The sequence below is a fragment of the Osmerus eperlanus genome, chromosome 21, assembly GCF_963692335.1.
Source record: "Osmerus eperlanus chromosome 21, fOsmEpe2.1, whole genome shotgun sequence".
In the NCBI taxonomy this organism is placed as follows: domain Eukaryota; kingdom Metazoa; phylum Chordata; class Actinopteri; order Osmeriformes; family Osmeridae; genus Osmerus; species Osmerus eperlanus.
In genome coordinates, this window is record NC_085038.1 from 12,605,235 (window position 1) to 12,627,159 (window position 21,925).

Below are 21,925 nucleotides of genomic sequence, written 5' to 3' on the forward strand. Positions count from 1 at the left end.
GTTGGAACAAAAAGATGTGCCGGTTAAAATGGAAACGTTCAGTCAAAATGAATTAATTCCATAATAATATATCGGTTATAGGTCCGGGTCCGGATAGGGAACCGCCTGGGTCCGGACCCGGACCGCGGTCCGCCAATTAGTGACCCCTGGTCTAAAGCATAGATATATAAAGGCCTTTATATATATATATATATATATGGTCCAAAGGCTGTTTATCAATCCGAAGAACAATAAGAACGTGAGGTTGAGATGCGTGTGTTCTTGGCTATTGCGCAATACCCTGGACTCGCAGCAGTATGACAACACTGGCATTATCAGCGCAACATTTTATAAACTTTTGCTGTATAGTGCTCTATTACATTTGTGTTAAATATAGGCTCAATAGTACAGCAATGGTGGTCAAAGGATTCTGTTCGTCTTGTTGGTCACGGTAACCCCGCCCCTGACGCAAGCGGTTCTTAATACGGACCAATCACAGCCAAGGGGTGTCCGTAAAATGACGGACGGACAGTCAGGAAAATCAGGAGGTGCACGTAGAGCTCTCCGAGAGGCTTGGAGAGGGCGTTCCACATTGGAGAGGGCGTTCCCTGTGTCTGTCTCCGTGAAAACGGAGTAGTATAAAATCGGCCTTTACTTGGTTCCCACTCTAGCCCAGCTCCGATGTGGTGCTACTTGCAAACCATTTTCCCTGGTTCGGAGCCGGTTCTCAGGCTGTCGAAAGAGAAAGAACTGGTTCGAGATTAAGCACCCGGCTCCGAACCAGCACCCAAAACGCATACTCTTTACATACCCAATCATGTTACTGACCTGTTTGCAATTAACAATTGCTATTTATGTTTTCAATGATCTATTGTGAATGACATGAGTTTGTGAGATTTTCAAATCATTGCATTCTGTTTATATTTAAATTTTGCACAGTGTCCCAACTTTTTGGGAATTGGGGTTGTAGATCACATCTATTTTCTTATCTATCCTACGAAAGTGTAGCTTGGAAGACACCTTGTCCCCACCTCTTATATCCTAAATTAAGTTTTACTTTAGGTTTCACACACTTCATTGTGTTTGAAGTTTTTTCAATTTTTTCACGGATGATGGTTGGGTATTAAAGGGAATGTGGACCATTGTTCTCTCTCTTCACACTTCATCTTCTTATATTTTCCTGCGTCATTACACCTTTGGCCATAAACTCTGGCTTCCCTTTCATTTACAATATCCATGCTTACATGACACAATCCATTTTGTAACATGTTGATTAAATAAATTTGCAATGTTATAAAACGTAATCTTCATTCTACTTCACTTTGACCAGTCCTGCTCTAATTCAATCCATCGCGTCAAATATATAACATAGATTTTGTACGTATTCCTATTCTGTCTAGTTAACGTCTCTTCCATGTGTGTGCGCACACTCAAGCTGAGCATTCTTAAGTGACGGACTAACCTGACTTGTTCATAGGGCTGGTCACAGATGTAAAAGCCCCGCCTCTGTAGCTGAATGATGTCTCCCTTCTTCAGGCTCTTCAGGCAGGGATCTCCCAGCATCTTCTCCTCCAGCTGGGATGGAGGAATGGGAGGAGGAGAGGGGGAAGGGGGGAGTAAAAAAGGAGTGGAGCACAAGGTCATCAAATCATCTCTCACGATCAAATCATGATCCAGATATTGGGGGAGACATTGAATCAACACCCATCAATTCACACCCCTTACCTTGCTCTGGTGGTTAATGTAGGCCTTGAAGTCATCATCCTTCCCCAGGACAGGCTTGGTGATGAGGTGTTGGTAGTTGACACACACGGTGGGCAGTAGAGGGGCACGGTCTGCCTCGGCCAGCCAGGTGATCTTGGTGGTCTTCTTGTAGTCCCGGTTTTCCAGGTCCAAACGGGCCTCCATGGACGACACCTTAGCACTCGCGTCTCTGGAGAGCAGTTCAACAAATTCAGTCTCCCCAACTATTCTTATCCCCCCCCCTTTAACCCCTGATCACCTTCAATCACAAATTGTTTGTACCCTAATCTGTATATATAGCCCATCAGCAGACATGCAGTTGACAGTTTGATTTCACAGTCTTACTTGTGGATCTTGGTGATGACAATGTTGCCCCAGTTGATGAAGGTGACCGTCTCCCCCTCGTGGAAGGTCTCGGCGTCTGCCCCCTCCACCAGCACCCTGGGCCCATACCACACCTCCTTCATCCCCACCTCAGTATTCTGGGACACACACACAGGACAGAGAAAGAGAGACACACATACAGAAGAATGTCATTATGTACAGATGATTGGCACCCCTGGTAAAGATTAGTAAAAAAGTGTTGTCACCCAAAAATGTAATTTAGTTTAAAGGGGTCATATACTGATTTTAGGGATGGAATGGTACACTGAAGTCACGGTTCGGTTCATACCGTGGTTCAGACATCACGGTTCGGTAAGAGTTCGGTACAACGGAGGGAAAAGCAAAACAAACCAGTTTCCTCTACAAGTGAATACGGGAGCATTGAAGATGACATGTAAATTCCGATTGCGTCAGTGATTTTTTTGGCCCTATTTGTATGTGTATCTAATGGCTGGTTAAGCATTGTAGGGAGGAGAAGTTGGACAGTTTTTTTTGTCTCGTTCCAGTGATTGGCACACCTTGGTGATGGCGCCGGATATTTTTAGTCATTTAGCACACGCCAGATGCGTTAGCATGTTAGATGTATTTCCACTCACATACCCCACAACTGCTGAACAACGCCGACACACAGTGCTGGTCTTATCCACCACTCTCCCGCCTGTACTACTGTAACTGAATGGGAAACCGAAATTTCCCAAACTTGCGATCTTAAAGAGGCCGGCGGGTCCTCTATCTCTCGTGGGTCGCCTTAGTGCTGCTAGCCATCTCTGACTCAGAGCTTCAGAGCTAAGGTGGGGCTACAGATAAGGTGTCCCTAAAGAACACGAGTATCTAACGGTAGCTCCGCATTACATTAATTAATTTGCACGCAAGTTTCTTTTATTTTTTTATTAAAAGGTGTGAATCTTCACTGATCTCCCGATTCGATTACGATTATCATGGCAGTGATTCGATTCGATTCCTCGATGCATCACGATGTGTCTAATACATTTTTCTATTAAAGCCATATAGGATATTTGACTTGACAGAATGCATTATGATACTGTATAGTTATACAATATACACATAGTTATACAATATACAACCCCAATTCCCAAAAAGTTGGGACGGTGTGTAAAATAAAATAAAAAATAGAATACAATGATTTACAAATCTCAAACCCATTATGTTATTCACAATAGAACATATAAAACATGTCAAATGTTTAAACTGATGAAATGTAAAATTTTAAGGAAAAAATAAGGTAATTTTGAATTTGATGGCAGCAACACGTCTCAAAAAAGTTGGGACTGGGGCAATAAAAGGCTGGAAAATGTAAGTGTTACTAAAAATAAACAGCTGGAGGAACATTTTGCAACTAACTAGGTTAATTTCAACCAGGTCAGTAACATGATTGGGTATAAAAAGAGCATCTTAGAGAGGCAGAGTCTCTCAGAAGTAGAAGATGAGCAGAGGTTCACCAATCTGCAAAAACCTGCATCTACATATTGTGGAACCATTTCAGAATAATGTTCCTCAACGTAAAATTGCAGACTTTGAATATATCATTATCTACAGTACATAATATAATACAATTATTCTGAGAATCTGGAGAAATCTCTATGTGTAAGGGACAAGGGGGAAAATAAATTCTGCATGCCTGTGATCTGCATGCACTCAGGAGGCACTGCATAAAAAAACAGGCATGATTCTGTAATGAAAATCATTGCATGGGCTCAGAAACACCTCCAGAACTCATTGTCTGTAAACACAGTTTGCTGTGCCATCCACAAATGCAGGTTAAAGCTCTATCATGCAAAGAAGAACCCACACGTGAACATGACCCAGAATCACTGCCATCTTCTCTGGACTAAAGCTAATTTAAAATGGACTGAGGCAAAGTGGGAAAACTGTTCTGTGGTAAGACAAATTTAAATTTGAAATAATTTTTGGAAACCTTGGACACTGCATCCTCCGGACTAAAGAGGAGGGACCAACTGGCTTGTTATCAGCGCTCAGTTCAAAAGCCTGCATTTCTGATGGTATGGGGGTGCATTAGTGCCTATAGAATGGTCAGCTTGCACATCTGGAAAGGCAACATCAATGCTGAAAGTAAAGAATACATTGTGCTTATTAAAGTTATGCATTGTGCTTATTAAAGTTATGAACTTAGAAGTGTGCCCAGGCTTAAACATTGGGTCTCACACTGGGTGTGGGAAGCAGGCTGTTCTTTGTGTCTCTATCTCTTCATTTTCAGAAACAACCTTGAAACCGGGTGGAGACGGCACCCGAGCAGGTGGGACGCGTAGGCAAGAACAACTCCCTGATGCACGAGAGAACAAGCTCAACCCTTTTTTAATACTTGTGTTTCAATTGCACTGTATAAATATATGCTGGGGAGGGACAGATAGCCAGTTGGACTTCGTGAACCAGCCCAAACTCTGTTGCGGGTAGGGAAACTTAGACAACTCCAGAGCTCTGTACTTGTTGATTTCCAACTGCTGCATTAAAGCTGATATTATCGGACCTCTGCGACTCCAGACCACTCTTTCTAGAACACAGATTTGTGTCATTGGATACCATCATTACATTTTGGAATAGACACATAGATTTAGAATCCTTCAAAAGGTATATACAGGTTTTATAGCAACCTTTGCTTGCATCCAGGCGACATCTTTTTCATGGAAGGCCTTGCATATTTTAGGAAGACAATGTTAAACCACATCCTGCATCTGTTACAACTGCATGGCTTCGTTATAGAAGAGTCCGGGTGCTGAACTGGCCTGCCTGGAGTTCAGAAATGTCACCAGTTAAAAACATTTGGTGAATCATGAAACGAAAAATATGACAAAGACCCAGGACCGTTTAGGCAGCAATAATCCTGTATCAGACACAAAAGGGACAACATTCCTCTCCCACAACTCCAGCAACTGGTCTCCTCAGTTCCCAGACAAATACAGACTGTTGTTAAAAGAAGAGGGGATGCTACACAGTGGTGAACATGGCCTTGTCCCAACTTTTTTGAGACTTGTTGCTGCCATCAAATTCAAAATTACCTTATTTTTTTCCTTAAAATGGTACATTTCATCAGTTTAAACATTTTACATGTTTTATATGTTCTATTGTGAATAACAATGGGTTTATGAGAATTGTAAATCATTGTATTCAGTTTTTTTATTTTATTTCACACAACGTCCCAACTTTTTTGGAATTGGGGTTGTAATACAGTTGTCTATATTACTTCATATGGTTATGTTTTCATCCAAAAATACAAGATATAAACAATCTTTTTTATTTAACAACGTCTGAACACAACAGACTGCATTTTCCGCAGCAGATGTTGTTGCTAGCAACTCAGAATGGAAACGGCTAACGTTATTCCTAAAGTTGGTAGTGTTGCCAACGTATTTAATTTGTGTGACAGGCTTTCCATATCGCATGCGATGTTTCCAGTTCGTGCTTCCCAGCCTGTTGGTAAAATCCGAAATGAAGTTCCATATCTCAGCTTTTAAAACTTTGAGCATTTTTAAGGACAATCTCACAACCACCCTCAGCCATTTTGCTGTGGCACGTATGCGAATCGCGACGAATGACGTCAGGTAAATGAGACCCAGATGAGACTAGAGTCTATCTCAGGTCTAGGCTACTGAGAATGTTATGTTTCATTTGAATGTTTATGCCGCGGCCGGAAAATTAACAAGCGACATCATTGCGTTATAATCGATTATGGTCGGCCACTGCAGCGATGCAGCATCGTCCATGTCCGCATCGCGATGCAGCATCGTCCATGTCCGCATCGCGATGCAGCATCGTCCATGTCCGCATCGCGATTCAGCATCGTCCATGTCCGCATCGCGATGCAGCATCGTCCATGTCCGCATCGCGATGCATCGATTAATTTCAACACCTCTATTTTTTATACAGTGTATTCTCCGTGTAATTTCATGCACCGAACCGTGACGCCCGTACCGTTTCGGTTCAATACGAATACATGTACCGTTCCACCCCTAACTGATTTTATAGGGTAATTCACACTGTTCCTTAAGGTCTCCGAATAGGGTATGTAACATTGGTTGGGCTGAAAATGGCCCGGGTGCTGTTCTATGCGCCCTAATGCAACCCTGTGAAATAGCCCTATAATGAAACTATAGGTTTTCTCCCTTTTATGGTATGTTCATGAATATTTAGATAAGCTGATGGCTGATTGGTTGGTTTACAACGAGCGAAGCTGCGGAGCAAAGACACAACATAGGTAACAGCACCTGTTAGCTGTAATACTCGCACTTCAGTGTCGTAGCCTAAACATACATTTGTATTAGCATTGTAAGCAACATAACTTATTAATTTGCTGTATGTACATTTTGGGGCGTGACAAAGGTACAGACCAGAGCCAAATAAGGTGGAGCCACCGAGTTGACATCAACTCGGTGGATTTTTTTAAACCAACTATTTTACAGCAGCAGTTTCAAATTGTGAGATTTGCATAGGAAAGAGGTGTTAATGGACTTTGAGGTTCACTGTATGTCCATTTTACCCACGGAACTGTCGTTATTCAACTATGACAAGGTAAACTCTGTTTTGCATTCAATGACCCCTTTAATGTCACAATCCAACCTTCAACATTTTTGGATAAAGAAAATAATTATAATAACAACAGCTATATAATAACATTTAATAATTGTTAAATATTTATCAGAGATGGGTACCTTGGGGTGTTTTGCCACTTCCTTCATCTCTTCCTGGGCCTCTGGGATGGAGACAGGAACCACATAGGACCCTGATAGTGCCGTGTATCTGGGGGCCACTGGATCAATTACCTACACACAGCGACACAAAGGGACACACACACAGGGACACACAGACAGACGGTCAGAGAGCGAAGACAATTTAATTATTGTTACTTACAGCCATGCATAAAAAATCTGCTCTAATGACAATCCACAGCTAAAGGCTTACGGTTCCCTCCTCCCTCTCTCCAACTCTAGTTGTCCAAGCTTGTCTAGAGCCTGTAACATTGTACGTTCTGCTTTCCTTAAGTTAGAGAAGTACACACTGCCGGGGGTGAGAGTGGAGGTGGGATGACAAACTGAGGTAGAGAAGATGGATAGAGATGTTGAAGATAAAGAGAGGTGACAAGAGAGAAAGAGAGGTGACAAGAGAGAAAGAGATAGAAATAAAAAAGGAGACAGACACAAAGAGAAAGAGACAGAACGAGAGAGAACAGTGAAGGATTCCTCATTGACACTGCAGGTAAATGACTGTAGGCTGTATGAGGAGAAGAAGAGGAGGAGTAAGACAGGTAGAGAGAAGGAGAAGAGAATTGGAAGCACACTGAAGTAAGGATGAAGGGAGGACAGGATGAGAGAGGGAAGGGAAAGAGGAGGAGGAGTACCTTGATACAGCTAATTGGCAGCTTGGAAACAGAAAAGTGAGATGCAGTTTAATGTCAAACACAGGAGAGGTCAGGAGCCAAGACACACAAGATCAGACAGGATGGAAGAACATCTACAACACTTCCTCCCCTACATATAGGTCGTCCCACCCCCTGACTAGGGCGGTGCTTTTTGATGACATCACCAAGCCAGATACAGCCAGATGTGTGGAGGGATTAATGAATGGCACTGACAGACAAAAGGGGTTGACATGAAACTGCAAAGAAGGGTGGGAAGGAGAAAGAAGGTGGGAGGGAGGAAGGAAAGGAAATAAAGGGAGGAAGGTAGAGGAATTACAGTTGGAGGGGAAGCAGGGAAGGATGGTGCATAGGGATGCACCAAATAATTTGGCCGAGAGAGGTCGAAAATAGGCAGAAAATGTGAACCATGAACAGGGGCGGATCTACCAGGGTGGCATGGGGTGGCAACTGCCACCCTAAAAATAGCCTTGCCACCCCAGTTGACACCTTTGAAAACAAAGTTGTGGCTCATTGGACATTTGTGAGAGCAAATTTCTAATATCCCACTGCAAGCGAATGCAGCACTAGACGACTCCAACCACCCTCCCCACTCCGCCGAGTCGGACATTTGCGAGAGCGAATTTCTAATATCCGAAAGCAAGTAAATGCAGCACGAGACAACTCAATCCACCCTCCCCACACCTCCGACCGAAGTTGCTTTCATTTGGACACAAGGAAGGCGCAAACTGACCATAGAAGGCTCCAACTCAAGGAAGCAATCGTCGGCACGGAGAGGCAGCAGACCACACCGGAGGAATAAGCAATTATCTATTACTGTAATGACTAAGAATAATTAGAAAAGTGCAGGGCTAACGGAGTTGCAACGTTAGTTTTCCTGTTGAATTGAGGTTAATAACGTTAACTCGTGAATCCTTTGGGAAAGCAACAACAAAGATGACCGTGATAAAGTTGGTTTGAAGTTCGATATTCAACAGATATTCGGACGCCCAGTATTGTGTTATTTTAAACAGTGTTTAGCACCGCTACGACCGGCCGCTTAGCCAATGCTTTTGGCTGCCTAAACAATGCGTATGTTTAGGGACCATCAACAAATTTCAAAAGTCAATAGCTTTTCAACAACATGAACTAGGATCGTAAAAATAATGTTAAACTGTTGAAGACGTATGCATGCTACACAGCCTTTATTTTGTTCATTTTCATCTCAGGTTATAAAAAAAATATATATTAAATATTATCTCAGACACTTCTGCCACGGGGTGCCACCCCTCAAAATCTCCTGCCACCCTCTTGCCACGCCATGAATATTTTTCTAGATCCGCCCCTGACCATGAATATCTGCTCAGATTTCACTCTCGTTTGATCTGCCATTATCACAGGACTGAAGTAAAGTTAGTTTCATTTTGGATATTTGACAGATATTCCCTATTAGTTTTCCTTACGTCCGCTAACGGCAGTTTGGACCATCAAGTTACAAGTTGTTTTATTAAAATATCAATAGCTCTTTATCAAAATAAAATAAAAACTAACTCAAAAGTTAACTTTCTACATGACCCAATTACAATGACACATGTCCCTTTGGTTTGTCCATTTTCATCTCACATATTTTTATGTCAATATTTTTAACATTTTAATTTCCATAGCTCCTAGGTCATGTGACCGACTAATCTCAAACTATTTTCAGACTATCAGTGAATGAGCCTTATATAATACACACCCATTAGATCAATTTTCATCTCAGGTGATTGAGCATAAATATTTCAAACAAAGGCGATCATGTCAGCGGTGTGGAAAAACTTCAACGAGCTCAGGGGAAATTTCAAGAGGGGGTACGGTAATATTAAAAAGTCTTATATTAATACATTTATAAAAAGAGTATTATTCTTTTATAAAGTCACTTTCGGTTAAGTGCATCCAGAATTTTTTGTTTCGTTTCTGGCCCAGAATTTATTTAGGTGCATCCCTAATAGTGGTATGTGGAGGTTAACTAAAATGATTGTGCACTGTTAGGGATGGTGGTGAAAGCAAAGCACTGGGTGAACAGCATGTCTAATTCAGCCCTACAGGAGCATGAACAGCATGACAAATAGAGGGATGAAAGCTGTGTCAGTGAATTTTGTGTGTGTGTTTCTAGGCTTGCTTATTTACATTTACATTTATTCATTTAGCAGACGCTTTTATCCAAAGCGACTTCCAAGAGAGAGCTTTACAAAGTGCATAGGTCACTGATCATAACAACGAGATAGCCACAAAACATTGCGAGTAGCCAAAACATGAAGCACACATTGTGAACAACCAAAATAAGTGCCAAAGGGAAGAACCATAAGAGCATGTAGTTAAACAAGTTACAATTAAACAACATGAACTGCTATAAGTGCAAGTGTACCTGTGGAAAAAAGCAAGCAACAATAATAAAAACAATATATCACAGCGAGTACAAAAATTTAAGTCAGTTACCACTAACCACAAGAGCAACAAGTCTCTAAGCAAGAGTCATTGTGATCCTTGAGGAAACTAACATCGGGTCAAGCGAACCATTCCTAAGTACCGTTGTACTCCCGGAACAAGTGCGTCTTGAGACTTTTCTTGAAGGTGGAGAGACAGTCAGTGTCTCTGATGGAGGTGGGGAGTTGATTCCACCACTGGGGGGCCAGACAGGAGAAGAGCTTGTGTTGGGACCGGGCGGTCTTGAGCGGTGGGACCACCAGGCGGTTGTCTGAAGAAGACCGTAGGTGACGGGTGGGGGTGTAAGGCTGCAGGAGAGACTTGATGTAGACGGGTGCAGTCCCGTTCACTGCTCGGAAGGTCAATACCAGGGTCTTGAATCTGATACGGGCCATGATAGGTAGCTAGTGGAGAGAGATGAGGAGCGGGGTAACATAGGAGCGTCTGGGTAGATTGTAGACCAGGCGGGCCGCTGCGTTCTGAATCCTCTGAAGGGGGCGGGTTGCACATGCTGGGAGACCAGCGAGCAGCGAGTTGCAATAGTCCAACTTGGAGAGGACAAGTGCTTGGACTAGCAGCTGGGTGGAGTGCTCAGACAGGTACCTCCTGATCTTCCGGATGTTGTAGAGGGTGAATCTACACAACCGGGAGACTGCAGCAATGTGGGCCGTGAGGGAGAGCTCGTCGTCCATGGTAACCCCAAGGTTCCTGGCAGAGGATGAAGGGGTCACCGTCGCAGATCCCAGGGTGATTGAGAGATCGTGGGAGATGGAGGGTTTAGCCGGGATGATGAGAAGTTCTGTTTTGGCGAGGTTCAGCTGGAGGTGGTGCTCGGTCATCCAGGCGGAGATGTCTGTGAGGCAGGCCTCAATCCTAGCTGAGATCCCCAGATCGGTCGGGGGGAACGACAGGTACAGCTGCGTGTCGTCAGCGTAGCAGTGGTAGGAGAAGCCATGGGAGGTGATGATTGGTCCAAGTGAGGTGGTGTACAGAGAGAAGAGGAGGGGTCCAAGGACGGAGCCCTGTGGGACACCAGTGGAGAGCTGGCGAGGGCCTGACAGTTTGCCTCCCCAGGAAACCTGGTAGGATCTTCCCGACAGGTAGGATGAGATCCACTGGAGTGCAGTGCCAGTGATGCCCATCTCAGAAAGTCTGGAGAGCAGGATCTGGTGGTTAACCGTATCAAACGCTGCAGAAAGGTCCAGCAGAATGATGACGGATGACCTAGAAGCCGCTCTGGCAGACTGGAGGGCAGTGGTGACTGAAAGGAGGGCAGTCTCTGTGGCAACTTACAGCTTATGTGTGTGTATTTTCTGCATGTATGTATGTATGTATGTATGTATGTATGTATGTATGTATGTATGTGTCTGTGTTTTTCCCCAAGAACTCAGCTAAGGGCAATCAAATGCACATGAGAATCGATTAGTGCTGGAAGGGATAGAAAATGGTGCTGGAGCCAACTACAAAAGAGAATTTAGAGAAAGCAGACGAAAGAGGAATAGCAAGAGCTAGAAAAGTTAGTGGTTAGACGGAGGGGCAGAGAGAAAGAGAGAAGGGGGGAAACCATGCAAGCTGTACATCTTACTCCCTGCCTCTTTGTATAAACAGGATGCAGAAAGTCTGTAGATTTTCACTCTACACTAACCATAAGGAAGGAAGAAATGAAAGAGGAGATGAGAACATTACCTTTTTGTTGAAAGCCCAGATCTTATCCCACTCCATGTTGACTACTGATCTGGATCCACCCTGGAGGGAGGGAAAAGAGTAGAAAACATACACACTTTACTACTATGGAACTTCAAATGGGTGTAAAGATCACAGTCAGGCACACACACACACCTGGGCTGCAATGAACTGTTTGAGGCCCTCGACGGTCATGCCCCTGCGGAGGACTCCTCTAACGGTGGGGAACCGGGGGTCGTCCCTAGAGATCACACAAGGTCAGCATCACCCTTCATCATTATCATCCTCAAAAATAATAACTACATGTTTACTGTGTTATTTATTCCCTCCATCCATCCCTTCTTCCTCCATCCAATTCTCTTTTCTTCCCTCCATCCAGCCATTTCCTTCTATTTCCATCCAGGCATCCCTGCCTCCCTCCCCTATGAGTTCTTACTGACCTACCCTCCCTCTCTAAATGTATCCATCCACTTCACCATCCCATCGCCCCCTCCCTCTCCTCTCATTCCATCCCTCCCTCCGCCCCCAGCAGCTTCCATGCTTTCCTCACCATCCGTCCACGTAGCCCTGGTCCACGAACCAGGTGAGCTTCCTCTTGGAGAGCACGGTGTTGTTGAGGTTGAGCCTGGCGTACTCCCAGATGTAGGGTTTCCTGATGCCCAGGGCTTCGATCATCCAGTAGAACTGGTCGTCTCTGTCGTGATACTCCGTGGTCCTCAGGGCATGGGTCACCCCCTCCACGCTGTCCACAATGGGGCACGCAAAGTCGTAGGTGGGGTACACTCTAGAGACAGGGGAGGGGGGTTATAATCTAAAATATAGCTGCAAGCAGCGATGCGGGTTCCTCCGCAAAATTGAAAAATATTATAAAAATGTACATTGTAGAAGATCAAGAGTTGGACAACAAGAGAGCAAAATTACTTCATGTTGACCAACGACAGGCTGAATGGAGATTCAAACTCAAGAGCATGAGGTTGCAAGTCAGCCTCTGCTACACATCAACTGTTGAGAGTTTTATGAATAGCCATATTGTCTTGTACTTTTCCTATAAAAATGGGACAACGGGATGACTGGGTTGCTGCTGTAAAGAATAGCTTACTCATAGTTTTTTTTAAAAGGTTGTTTGGGGTGCCATAACTTGTCATGGAAGGGAATTTTAAATCATGCCTAGCATCAGTGGCGATGTGTCCTGGCTTAGGTTACTGAAATGAATTTGCGCAACAGGAAAGGGATCCACCTGAACAATCAATATACTTCATTAGAGTTAACCATTAGAGTTATCTCTACCATGCGTAGACTACAAGTAGCTAGCTACTGTGGTGAACCTGGCTTGTTTTGCAGTGGTTTACACAGTCTCGCTAAACATTTACATTTAGCAGACGCTCTTATCCAAAGCGACTTACAGTAAGTACAGGGACATTCCCCCGAGGCAAGTAGGGTGAAGTGCCTTGCCCAAGGACACATTACTAGCCCGATTCCCTCACCGCTCAGCCACCTGACTCTAAATAGATGATCGGAGTGTTGTTATGGGCTCAAATAAACACTCATTGCTATGTTTTACAATTGGAGGTTTGACCGGAAGACTAGAAACCGTTCTGTCAAAAAAATGTTTGCCTTTGACTGGTTAAACCCTTTGTTTACCAGCACAACATCTCATCCAATTGAGACATTCCCAGTTCTGGGGCCTCATGTATAAAGGATTGCGCAGCTTTCATACCAGAAGATGGCGTACGGCCAAAACTCGAAAAGTACCTACGCACAGAAATATTCACATGTATAAAACCGGTCGTACACCAGGTCCTGCGCACCTTTCCTTTATAAATCACAATCAACGTGAGATTGACCGCACGTGAACGAGCCACTGACCCCGCCTTGCCTCCTCCCATAAATGAATATGCAGATGGACTATAAATGCGCTCCTGAGGTAATTTCTTTGTCTGAATTACCGTATTTCTTCGAATAAACGCCACCCTAAAATAAACGCTGCCCCAAAAATGAACGTTATTTAATAAACGCTGCAGCGTTTATTCGAAGAAATACGGTGACTGTGAGATCGAGGTTCTGACAACAGAGGTGGAGGCGAGAAAATGTGTCCTGTTTGTCGGTCTGTCATCAGGTATTAGCGACAAAAGAAAGTCTGCGGAGTGGAAAACTGTCACTATTTGCGCCCTTTCTTGTTTTTAACCTGTAGCACTTTGAGATTTAGCTAAATGTAAAGTGCATTACAAATAAAATCATTATTATTATTATTATAGGGCCATAAATGATGTGGGTTCCCACCACTTGAGTTGTGCTGTTCCTTGTTTTTCTGTTGTTGACTGTTTTGTATTTAGTTTTACTGTGTATTTTATAGTGTTTTTTAAAATGTATTTGGATGACTGTTTTTGTGCTTTTGTTCGGCACCTCGGTCAGCCTTGCTGTGTTGTGAGTGTGCTTTATAAATACATTTTACTTACTTAAGAAAACCGGACCATGGCAGAAATTAAGAAGAAATGGTCCGATGTAAAACTTTTAATGAAGAAACGAGTGGTGGCGCATCGTAACAGCATGGCAGCTATAGGGTTAGCGTGACATGCATTTCCTGAGTGATTTTGTCGTTCGTTTGACACCCTCAAGTTTAACATGTTATTAAGTGGTGGCGGATTAAACAGAAGGCTACATAGCATTTCCCGTTTTGGGTTTTGGCATTTTGATGTGATCATCCACATTAATGATCAAACTTTTATTTTTATGTTTTTTGAATAGTCAACGTCATAAACGTAGTAGTGGAAACTTTATTTTGTAATGTTTGGTGAGTTTCGGCACTTTTCAGTTAGAATTCGCCACGTTACAGAGCCAGACAAGACTTTGCGGACGGTCCGCACATTCTCACGTCTGCTCAAAACTTTCTGTGACAGCCCGCACATTCTCACGTCAAGTAAATCTTTATACATCACAAAGTGTGCGTGAAAACCTGCGTACGCAAGCTTTTTAACCGCCGTTAACGCAAACCCATTTTAACGGCGTAAAATTTTTTATCGCGAGATTAACATTCTTTTTGGCCTAGCAAACTTGGTTGTTTTTTTCACATGCTGTTGCAAAGGTTGCAACAACTACTGACGTTAGAAAAACTACAACACCACACCGGATCTAGCTAGACCGGAAACAAAACAACAGGCACGCCGCACACACTTGTTTGGGCCGGCTAAAGAGTAGTAGGCTAACGTTACGTTTTGAGTGGATGACCTTGAAATCCCCTTCCATGACAAGTTATGGCACCCCAAACAACCTTTTTAAAAGCAGTACGAGTAATTTATCCTTTACAGCAGCAACCCAGTCATCCCGTTGTCCCGTTTTTTTTGTCCCATATATAAATAGGACTAAATTACAGCTGTTTGAACTTTAACCAAATCTGACAATGCTTTCCATTGGAGAGATGTCTTATTTTCTGATACAAAAACTGAACTAATAAATGTTTAAGTCTGTGAATGGCTTAGTAGGATGAGACGCAGTGCTGATGTGCGAAGGGTGGTGGGTTCTAATCCAGTCAGAGGTATAAACATTTTAATTTTTTTTATTCTGACAGAAATTACATTTTCAAGTCTTCTGGGTAATCCCAGTGTAACTATCTATTATGTCAATTTGACAACATTTTGCCATTTTGAAGGAGGAATCCGCCATTGCTGCTTGCAGCTATATTTAGAATTTACATGTAGTCATTTAGCAGACGCTATTAGACGCAGACGCTATTAGACGCAGACGCTCTTAGAATTTGGTTTTGTATCTTATTGTAAATTTTATATTTTTGTACTTTTTATTTTTATTCTTTTATTCTGATTATCTACCTCCTAACCCCTCCTCCACCCTCACCCATTCCCTATCCCCCCACCCCACACTCACCTCCCCACCTCACCTGTAGGTGCTTCCTGTACGGGGGTGGGGGGTGTTCTTGCAGCGGTACAGAGTGGGGTCCCTCATGCAGCCATTGTTGGAGGACATGTCGATCTTGGCCCTCATGCAGCATCTCTGTCCGTACTCTGTACCTGCCTTCATCTCCTCCCACATCTTCAGGTTCTGCTCCACCGCTGGGGGAGAGGGGGGAGATAGGTGTGAGGGTTGGGGACGAGGAGAGAGGAAGGTGTGTGTGGGGGATGGATCCTTTAGACCAGCCATCCCAAACTTCCAGCCTGCGGGCCACTTCCGGCCCCCCTCCCCACTACATAATGCCGAAAATATAATATAAAATTATAATATAAATTTTTAAAGATTTATATTTGTAAAAAAATATATATATATATATATATATATATATTCCGCGGACCGGAAGTGGCCTGTGGGCCACCAGTTTAAGATCCATGCTTTAGACAGTCATTTTGCGCCACGGGATTCTATACATACCCTGCCCCACCTCTCTCAAATACCTCGATCGGTTCCTCCCTCTCTCTCACACACACTTTCTTATTCTATCTCCTGCAAACACAGTTCTCTCGCCCTCACAAACAGACACACGCCATCGCCCCCCCCTGCTTACAGTTGCTGCGGTGTTTGGACTCCACACGCTGCTCCCTCTCCTGCTTCATCTGCTCTGGGGGCGTGTCATCTATGTAGGCCTTGCCCTCCTTCAGCAGCTTCTCGGCCATGTTCTGGATCTTTGGGAAATGGTCACTGGTGTAGGTGAACTGGTCTGGCTTGATCTGGAGCTGGGACACATCCTCCAGGATTACCTGGAAGGAAGGAAGGAAGGAAGGAAGGGGGAGAGAGAGAGACAGAGAGAGAGACGGAGGGAGGGAGGGAGGGAGGGAGGGAGGGAGGGAGGGAGGGGAGAGAAGGACAGAAAGAATGAAAGAATGAAAGGAGGAAGAAAGACACATTTAGACCCTGGACGAACAAAGTATTGCATGAGTAAAACTGGTATCGTTAGTCGTGATAAACATCTACAAGCAATCTAGTGTGTCAGCATTCCTCTCCATGCACCACCTTCTCAAAGTCTTCCTTCTCCTTCTCGGGGTTGGTATCGTCAAAGCGCATGATGAGTTTGCCTTTGAAGGTGACCTGGTAGTGCTGGTTGAGCAGGGCTGCCTTAGCATGGCCAATGTGCAGGTATCTGCGACAGAACATAGGGTGGAGAACATAATATGTAGCAGACTGAAAAGATTTTCATACATATTATATAAAGAAAATTATATTTTTAGTTGTTGTTTTTTTTACTCTGAGTGTGAGTGTACACATGCAAACTGCAGTAGCGCCTCACCCACTGGCCTCTGGGGGGAAACGAACCACCACCTTGCCCATCTCAGCTCCAGGCAGCTCCACAAACTTCCCCAGGTCCTGCTTTTTCTCCCTCTCCTCCGACTGGGCAACACACAGCAAGGAGGTCAGGGGGGGGGGGGGGGGGGGGGGGTACTCTGCATCAACAGAACTCCTACAACAAGTAGGAGATTACAACTAGTCCTGAACTACATGAGTACTTTTTAGTTCTTCTAAGTGGAACTAAAAAGTTATGTCCCACAGGGCTCCAGACTAACATTTTACTAGGAGCACTTTAGCCCCTAACTAAAAAAAATTGGGGCACAGGCAGAAAATGTTGGGGCGCACACCTTAAATCAACCTGCAACGCAATTTTTCACATTTTCCCAATTTTAAATGTATTACTGATAATGTGCAGTTTTATTTTCTGATTCTGATTCTATTTTAGTTCACAGTAGGGCTGTGTGATATGACCAAAATCTCATATCCTGACAACAATACATATAACATATAATCCTCTCCCGCAACTGGTCTCCTCAGTTCCCATACAGATACAGACCGTTAATAAAAGAAGAGGGGATGCTACAGAGTGGTAAACATGGCCTTGTCCCAACCTTTTTGAGACATGTTGCTGCCATCAAATTCAAAATTACCTTATTTCTTCCTTAAAATGGTACACTTCATCAGTTTAAACATTTGATATGTTTTCTATGTTCTATTGTAAATAACATATGGGTTTATGAGATTTGCAAATCATTGTATTCTGGGTTTTTTGTTTTGTTTTTTTACACAACGTCCCAACTTTTTGGGAATTGGGGTTGTAAAAAACAAAGCTGTTTGCTAAAAGGGAGAAATGTGCCAACCTACCGTCTTTCCAACTCCTACAGGAGCATTTGTGCAACTGCAAATAACTTTTCATTTGTCTACAAAATGCTTGCTAATTGCACAGTAGTATTTATCTGCTGTGGAGCTGATACAGTGACTGGTCCATTGTTCTATCCAACGACTGCCAATTAAACTTAATCGTTAGATTCTTAACTTTAATGCAGATTTTAGATAATAATAAATTAATATTAGCAGTCAATCACTCCCTTTGTGAAACACCCGAGCTAGACACACGAGTGTAGATGACGTTACCCACGCAGTTGAATAATCACTTGCGGACCCTCCCCCCTCACACACGTTGGCCAAGTCTGTCAGACTCGTTCCCTCCTCGTTTTTCAACATGAAAAAATGAAAGCCCTGTCCCAACTAAACTCTCAAATCAGGGATTTGTATCTCTATCTAGGGAGATGTCCTTTCTTTCTCCAGCTAAATGGATCTTTACCTCAATTAACTCAGGGGGGGGGGGCGAATAGTGTACTCACAGAGCAGCATGTGGGGAGCTTGCTGCTGGCCCACTTGTTTCCCACAGAGGAAAAAGGCTCCTGAGATCCCAGGAAGTAGAACCAGCGTCTCACATGAGAGAACGACTTAACCTGGCTCTGCCACTCAGCATTACCTGGAAGAGGGAGGGCGCAGAAAGAGAAAAGGAGAGAGAGAGAAGACAATAGAGAGCATGAGCAGTCGAGACAGCCCTTTCGCCGTCGTGATGCAGCACTGCGTAAATATAGAAACGCAAACTCATCTACACAGACCTTTAAGTGATGCCCACACACTCAGGTCTGCCAGAGTGAGGCTGTGCCCCACCAGGAAGGTCCGCAGTGCCAAGGCCTTGTCCAGCTCAGCTAGGGCTACTGCTAGACTAGACTGACCACACACACGGCTGGCACCGAACTCCAGCCAGTGGTCCACCTGAAAACACACACAGACACAAACAGGCAGGCATTAGAACACACGTGCACGGAAATTTGTGGAAATCCTAATACTGTACTATGCTTATATGGTGCTTTTATAGAGATAGGCTACTAGGCATGTAAGCCATAACCCTTGAACTTGATGGTAGAGAAGTAAGTTTCTGATAGTCTACAGTAGACAGTTACCTCAGTGTGCTCCATTACGTTGGAGCCATACAGGCCCATGCTGGGGGCTGCACGGGCCAGGTAGCGCATGATGGAGTTAGCATCACTGAACTGGACTAAACTGGAGAGATGGAGGGGAGAGAAGGAGAGGGGGTTGGGGGGGTTCCATTAGCCCTCTCAAAGCAAACCCTCAGCCAGCTGCTAATCAATTGGAAGATGCTACCTACAGAGGATCACACTACCAGGAGAAACATTATTATTTTGTAATTTTTTTATGAACCCACTCACTCTGAAATGTGGAGTTTGGTCTCTTTGCCCTCTGTCACAGACACGTTCATGATGCCTTTGACGTGCTCAGCTGTCAACAGTGCCCCTGCAGGGTAGGAGGGAAGCAACACCTCTATCAAGTGTCATGCCTTCTAGGCAGCGCCATTGGGGGGGGGGGGGGGGGGGGGGTGTACCAGTAAATAAAAAAGACATAGGGTTATATTTGACTTCAATAATAACAAAACCTAATTTAAGGATATCTACACGTGAAATGGACCAACGTTTTCAATAGGTTCAAAGTGAAAGTAGAAAACTTATGTAGGACTTTATGAAAACTGATAAAACGTGTTGGGCGAGTAAATAACTGTTGTTGTTGTTGAAGAAGGGTTTCGTTTAGCTTTTTGTAATAGCTGGCACAGAACATAAAGTACTAAGGTAAAAACACCTAGGTAGTCATACGCTAACTGCTACTTTCACGTTGCTTGCATCAGCCAGTTATACCAGGCAGATACACACGATGGTGCTGTTTGACTCGCTAATTAAGCTAGCCACACGCAATGTTGGAGCTATCGGGTTAGCCGGCAAGCCTTGTCGTTAAACATTGATTCCTGTGTTTTGATACCCACCATTTTAAGTAACTAATTCATCCGTTAATAGACAGCATCCACCCAAGTGAGTGCTGAAATTGCATGATTTTTTTACTGCCTGCGAGCAAGCTTCAGCAGTTCTGACTTACAGCAAATGTGCCACGATGGCAAGCTAGGCTAATGACAGTCAGTAGGTGATGTTATTGAATTGAGATTGAAACGTTTTTACATGCATAGACATTAAATCGACCAGTACTGTACACTATACAGTCTAATAACCATACTCACCTATAGGAGGGTTGCTAGAGTTTACGGTAAGATTAAACGCCATGTTTTCTACTCCCTATGAGTTTGCCAAGGCTCTCGAAGATCCAAAACCCTTACCAGCGCTCTAAACTCGCTACCACACCGCTTTCGGTTCTTCTTCGTAGCTCTTTACACTTGTGTAAGCGCTCAGGGATGTGCTACTAGTAGCTCAACATCGCCACCGTTATGATAGTGTATGGCAAGCAGTTTTACAATTAGTGGTCGAGAGGTAATAGTGGGGTACACCAACTTCCCAAGCATTCTTTGTTTCACGTGTTGTTGTTTTAACTTTTTTATACTTATGTTGTAACTATAACATTTTATCGTAATATAACAGTTACTGTAATGGATTCAGATTTGTTTTAATGCCTTTGGAATTAAGAAGGAGGCAATTGATGGGAAACTGTTGGGCTAATCCGCAGGGACACAAAGTTTGTAAACCCAATAAAGGAGTGCGTGGTACGACGGAGCATTAGGGAGAGAAGAGGGGGACAATTGACAATTGGGAGACAATAAGGGGAAAAAGATTAAGGAGGAAAAAAAAATATTTATTTTTTGCATGTCGAGAATAAAGTCAATGACGAGAATAAAGTTGAAATACTTTTTCGAGAATAAAGTCGAAATACTTTTTCGAGAATAAAGTCGAAATGTCGAAAATAAAGTCAACATGACGAGAATAAAGTTGAAATACTTTTTCGAGAATAAAGTTGAAAATACCATTTCGAGAATAAAGTTGAAAATACCATTTCGAGAACAAAGTCGACATGTTGAGAAAAACTTGACATTTCAAGAATAAATCGGACTTTTGAGAATAAACCAAACTAGCTTTACCTATTCTTCTACAAAATGCCTTGTGAAGTATGGAACGCCGAGTTAGTCAAAATTAAATATGTAAATAAATAAATAAATACATAAATAAATATGGCTATGAAAACAATTCTGAAAAAAAAAAAAAGATGGCAATAAATATATAAATATAGCATTATATAATTATATAGCTAAATCCATTTACCGACATCAATAAATAAATACATTTATTTATTTCAAAATGACGTTTTTGTAAAGACAAAATGTATTTATTTCATGGGACTTTTATTTCCTAATGCCACATTTATTTATTTTATGAGACTTTTCCACACCACATTTATTTCCACATATATTGCTACACCACATTTATTTCTGTGCTGTATTTATTTCCGATCTCACATGCAAACGAGAGGGGCGTGGTTATCTTCAGACCAACGCAGCTGCACACAAGATCGAAGGCAGATAGGGACACCTAGATTCGATAGATGATGGAAGACATTAGTCGTGTCAGAGATCGCATGCTGGCCTTATAGATCAAATTGATCAGCATGGCTTGTCAGGATGTATTATTCTGGCACACATTGTAGATTTTGTAGAGGTACTTGGGCAGATAAGTGCTCTACAGAACAATAATTTCAGAATTGATTTCATAGCCATATTTATTTATGTATGTATTTATCTATTTATTTACCTATTTATTTATTTAATTTTGACTAACTCGGCGTTCCATACGAATTCTATTTTAGCGCAAACACAGTATGGTGATAAGTATTGAAGAGATTGTGACGAAAATGTCGCCTGTTCAGAAGGAGAAACCACACGAAGTTGGAAGAGGTGGCCGAATTCCTGCAAATTAAAATAGCTAGCTAGAAATTGACAGATGCAAGGGTAGGCCTACCTATCGATGGTTAAAAGGCAGAAATAGCCTATACGCTACTACTCCGATTCCATTACAGACAGACAGACAAACGGAGTCGGACGGATTCGTTGAATGTATAGTACTCCGAAGGCTGTGGGTGCTGAAAAAAAATCGATCCAAAATAATTTGAGCCTATCAAATTCGAGACGAAAAATTTAGAGCTTAAAAAATTCAGATTGTAACATCCGGGATACCAAGGATAGGTAGAGCAATGGAGTAATAGAGAAGA

General features: G+C 43.1%; 1 protein-coding gene across 4 annotated transcripts in view; it reads right to left on the minus strand.

The window, feature by feature from the left end:
- Positions 1-20,110, minus strand: part of eprs1 (glutamyl-prolyl-tRNA synthetase 1) — a 35,293-nt gene extending 15,183 nt beyond the window's left edge. For 3 of the 4 annotated variants that reach the window (XM_062447696.1, XM_062447695.1, XM_062447693.1), the window contains exons 1-17: positions 19,953-20,110; positions 19,099-19,183; positions 18,832-18,931; positions 18,487-18,643; positions 18,217-18,350; positions 16,854-16,954; positions 16,580-16,706; positions 16,134-16,326; positions 15,516-15,687; positions 12,174-12,407; positions 11,780-11,864; positions 11,627-11,686; positions 7,478-7,498; positions 6,792-6,902; positions 2,068-2,204; positions 1,705-1,912; positions 1,442-1,554 (exon numbers count right to left, since the gene is read on the minus strand). In XM_062447696.1, coding sequence (XP_062303680.1) covers positions 1,442-1,554; positions 1,705-1,912; positions 2,068-2,204; positions 6,792-6,902; positions 7,478-7,498; positions 11,627-11,686; positions 11,780-11,864; positions 12,174-12,407; positions 15,516-15,687; positions 16,134-16,326; positions 16,580-16,706; positions 16,854-16,954; positions 18,217-18,350; positions 18,487-18,643; positions 18,832-18,931; positions 19,099-19,183; positions 19,953-19,995 — 2,081 coding nt within the window. In that variant the 5' untranslated portion in view covers positions 19,996-20,110. The remainder of the gene's footprint in view (positions 1-1,441; positions 1,555-1,704; positions 1,913-2,067; positions 2,205-6,791; positions 6,903-7,477; positions 7,499-11,626; positions 11,687-11,779; positions 11,865-12,173; positions 12,408-15,515; positions 15,688-16,133; positions 16,327-16,579; positions 16,707-16,853; positions 16,955-18,216; positions 18,351-18,486; positions 18,644-18,831; positions 18,932-19,098; positions 19,184-19,952) is intronic. The other variant, XM_062447694.1, reaches the window with a different exon arrangement.
- Between the last annotated feature and the right edge of the window lie 1,815 nt (positions 20,111-21,925).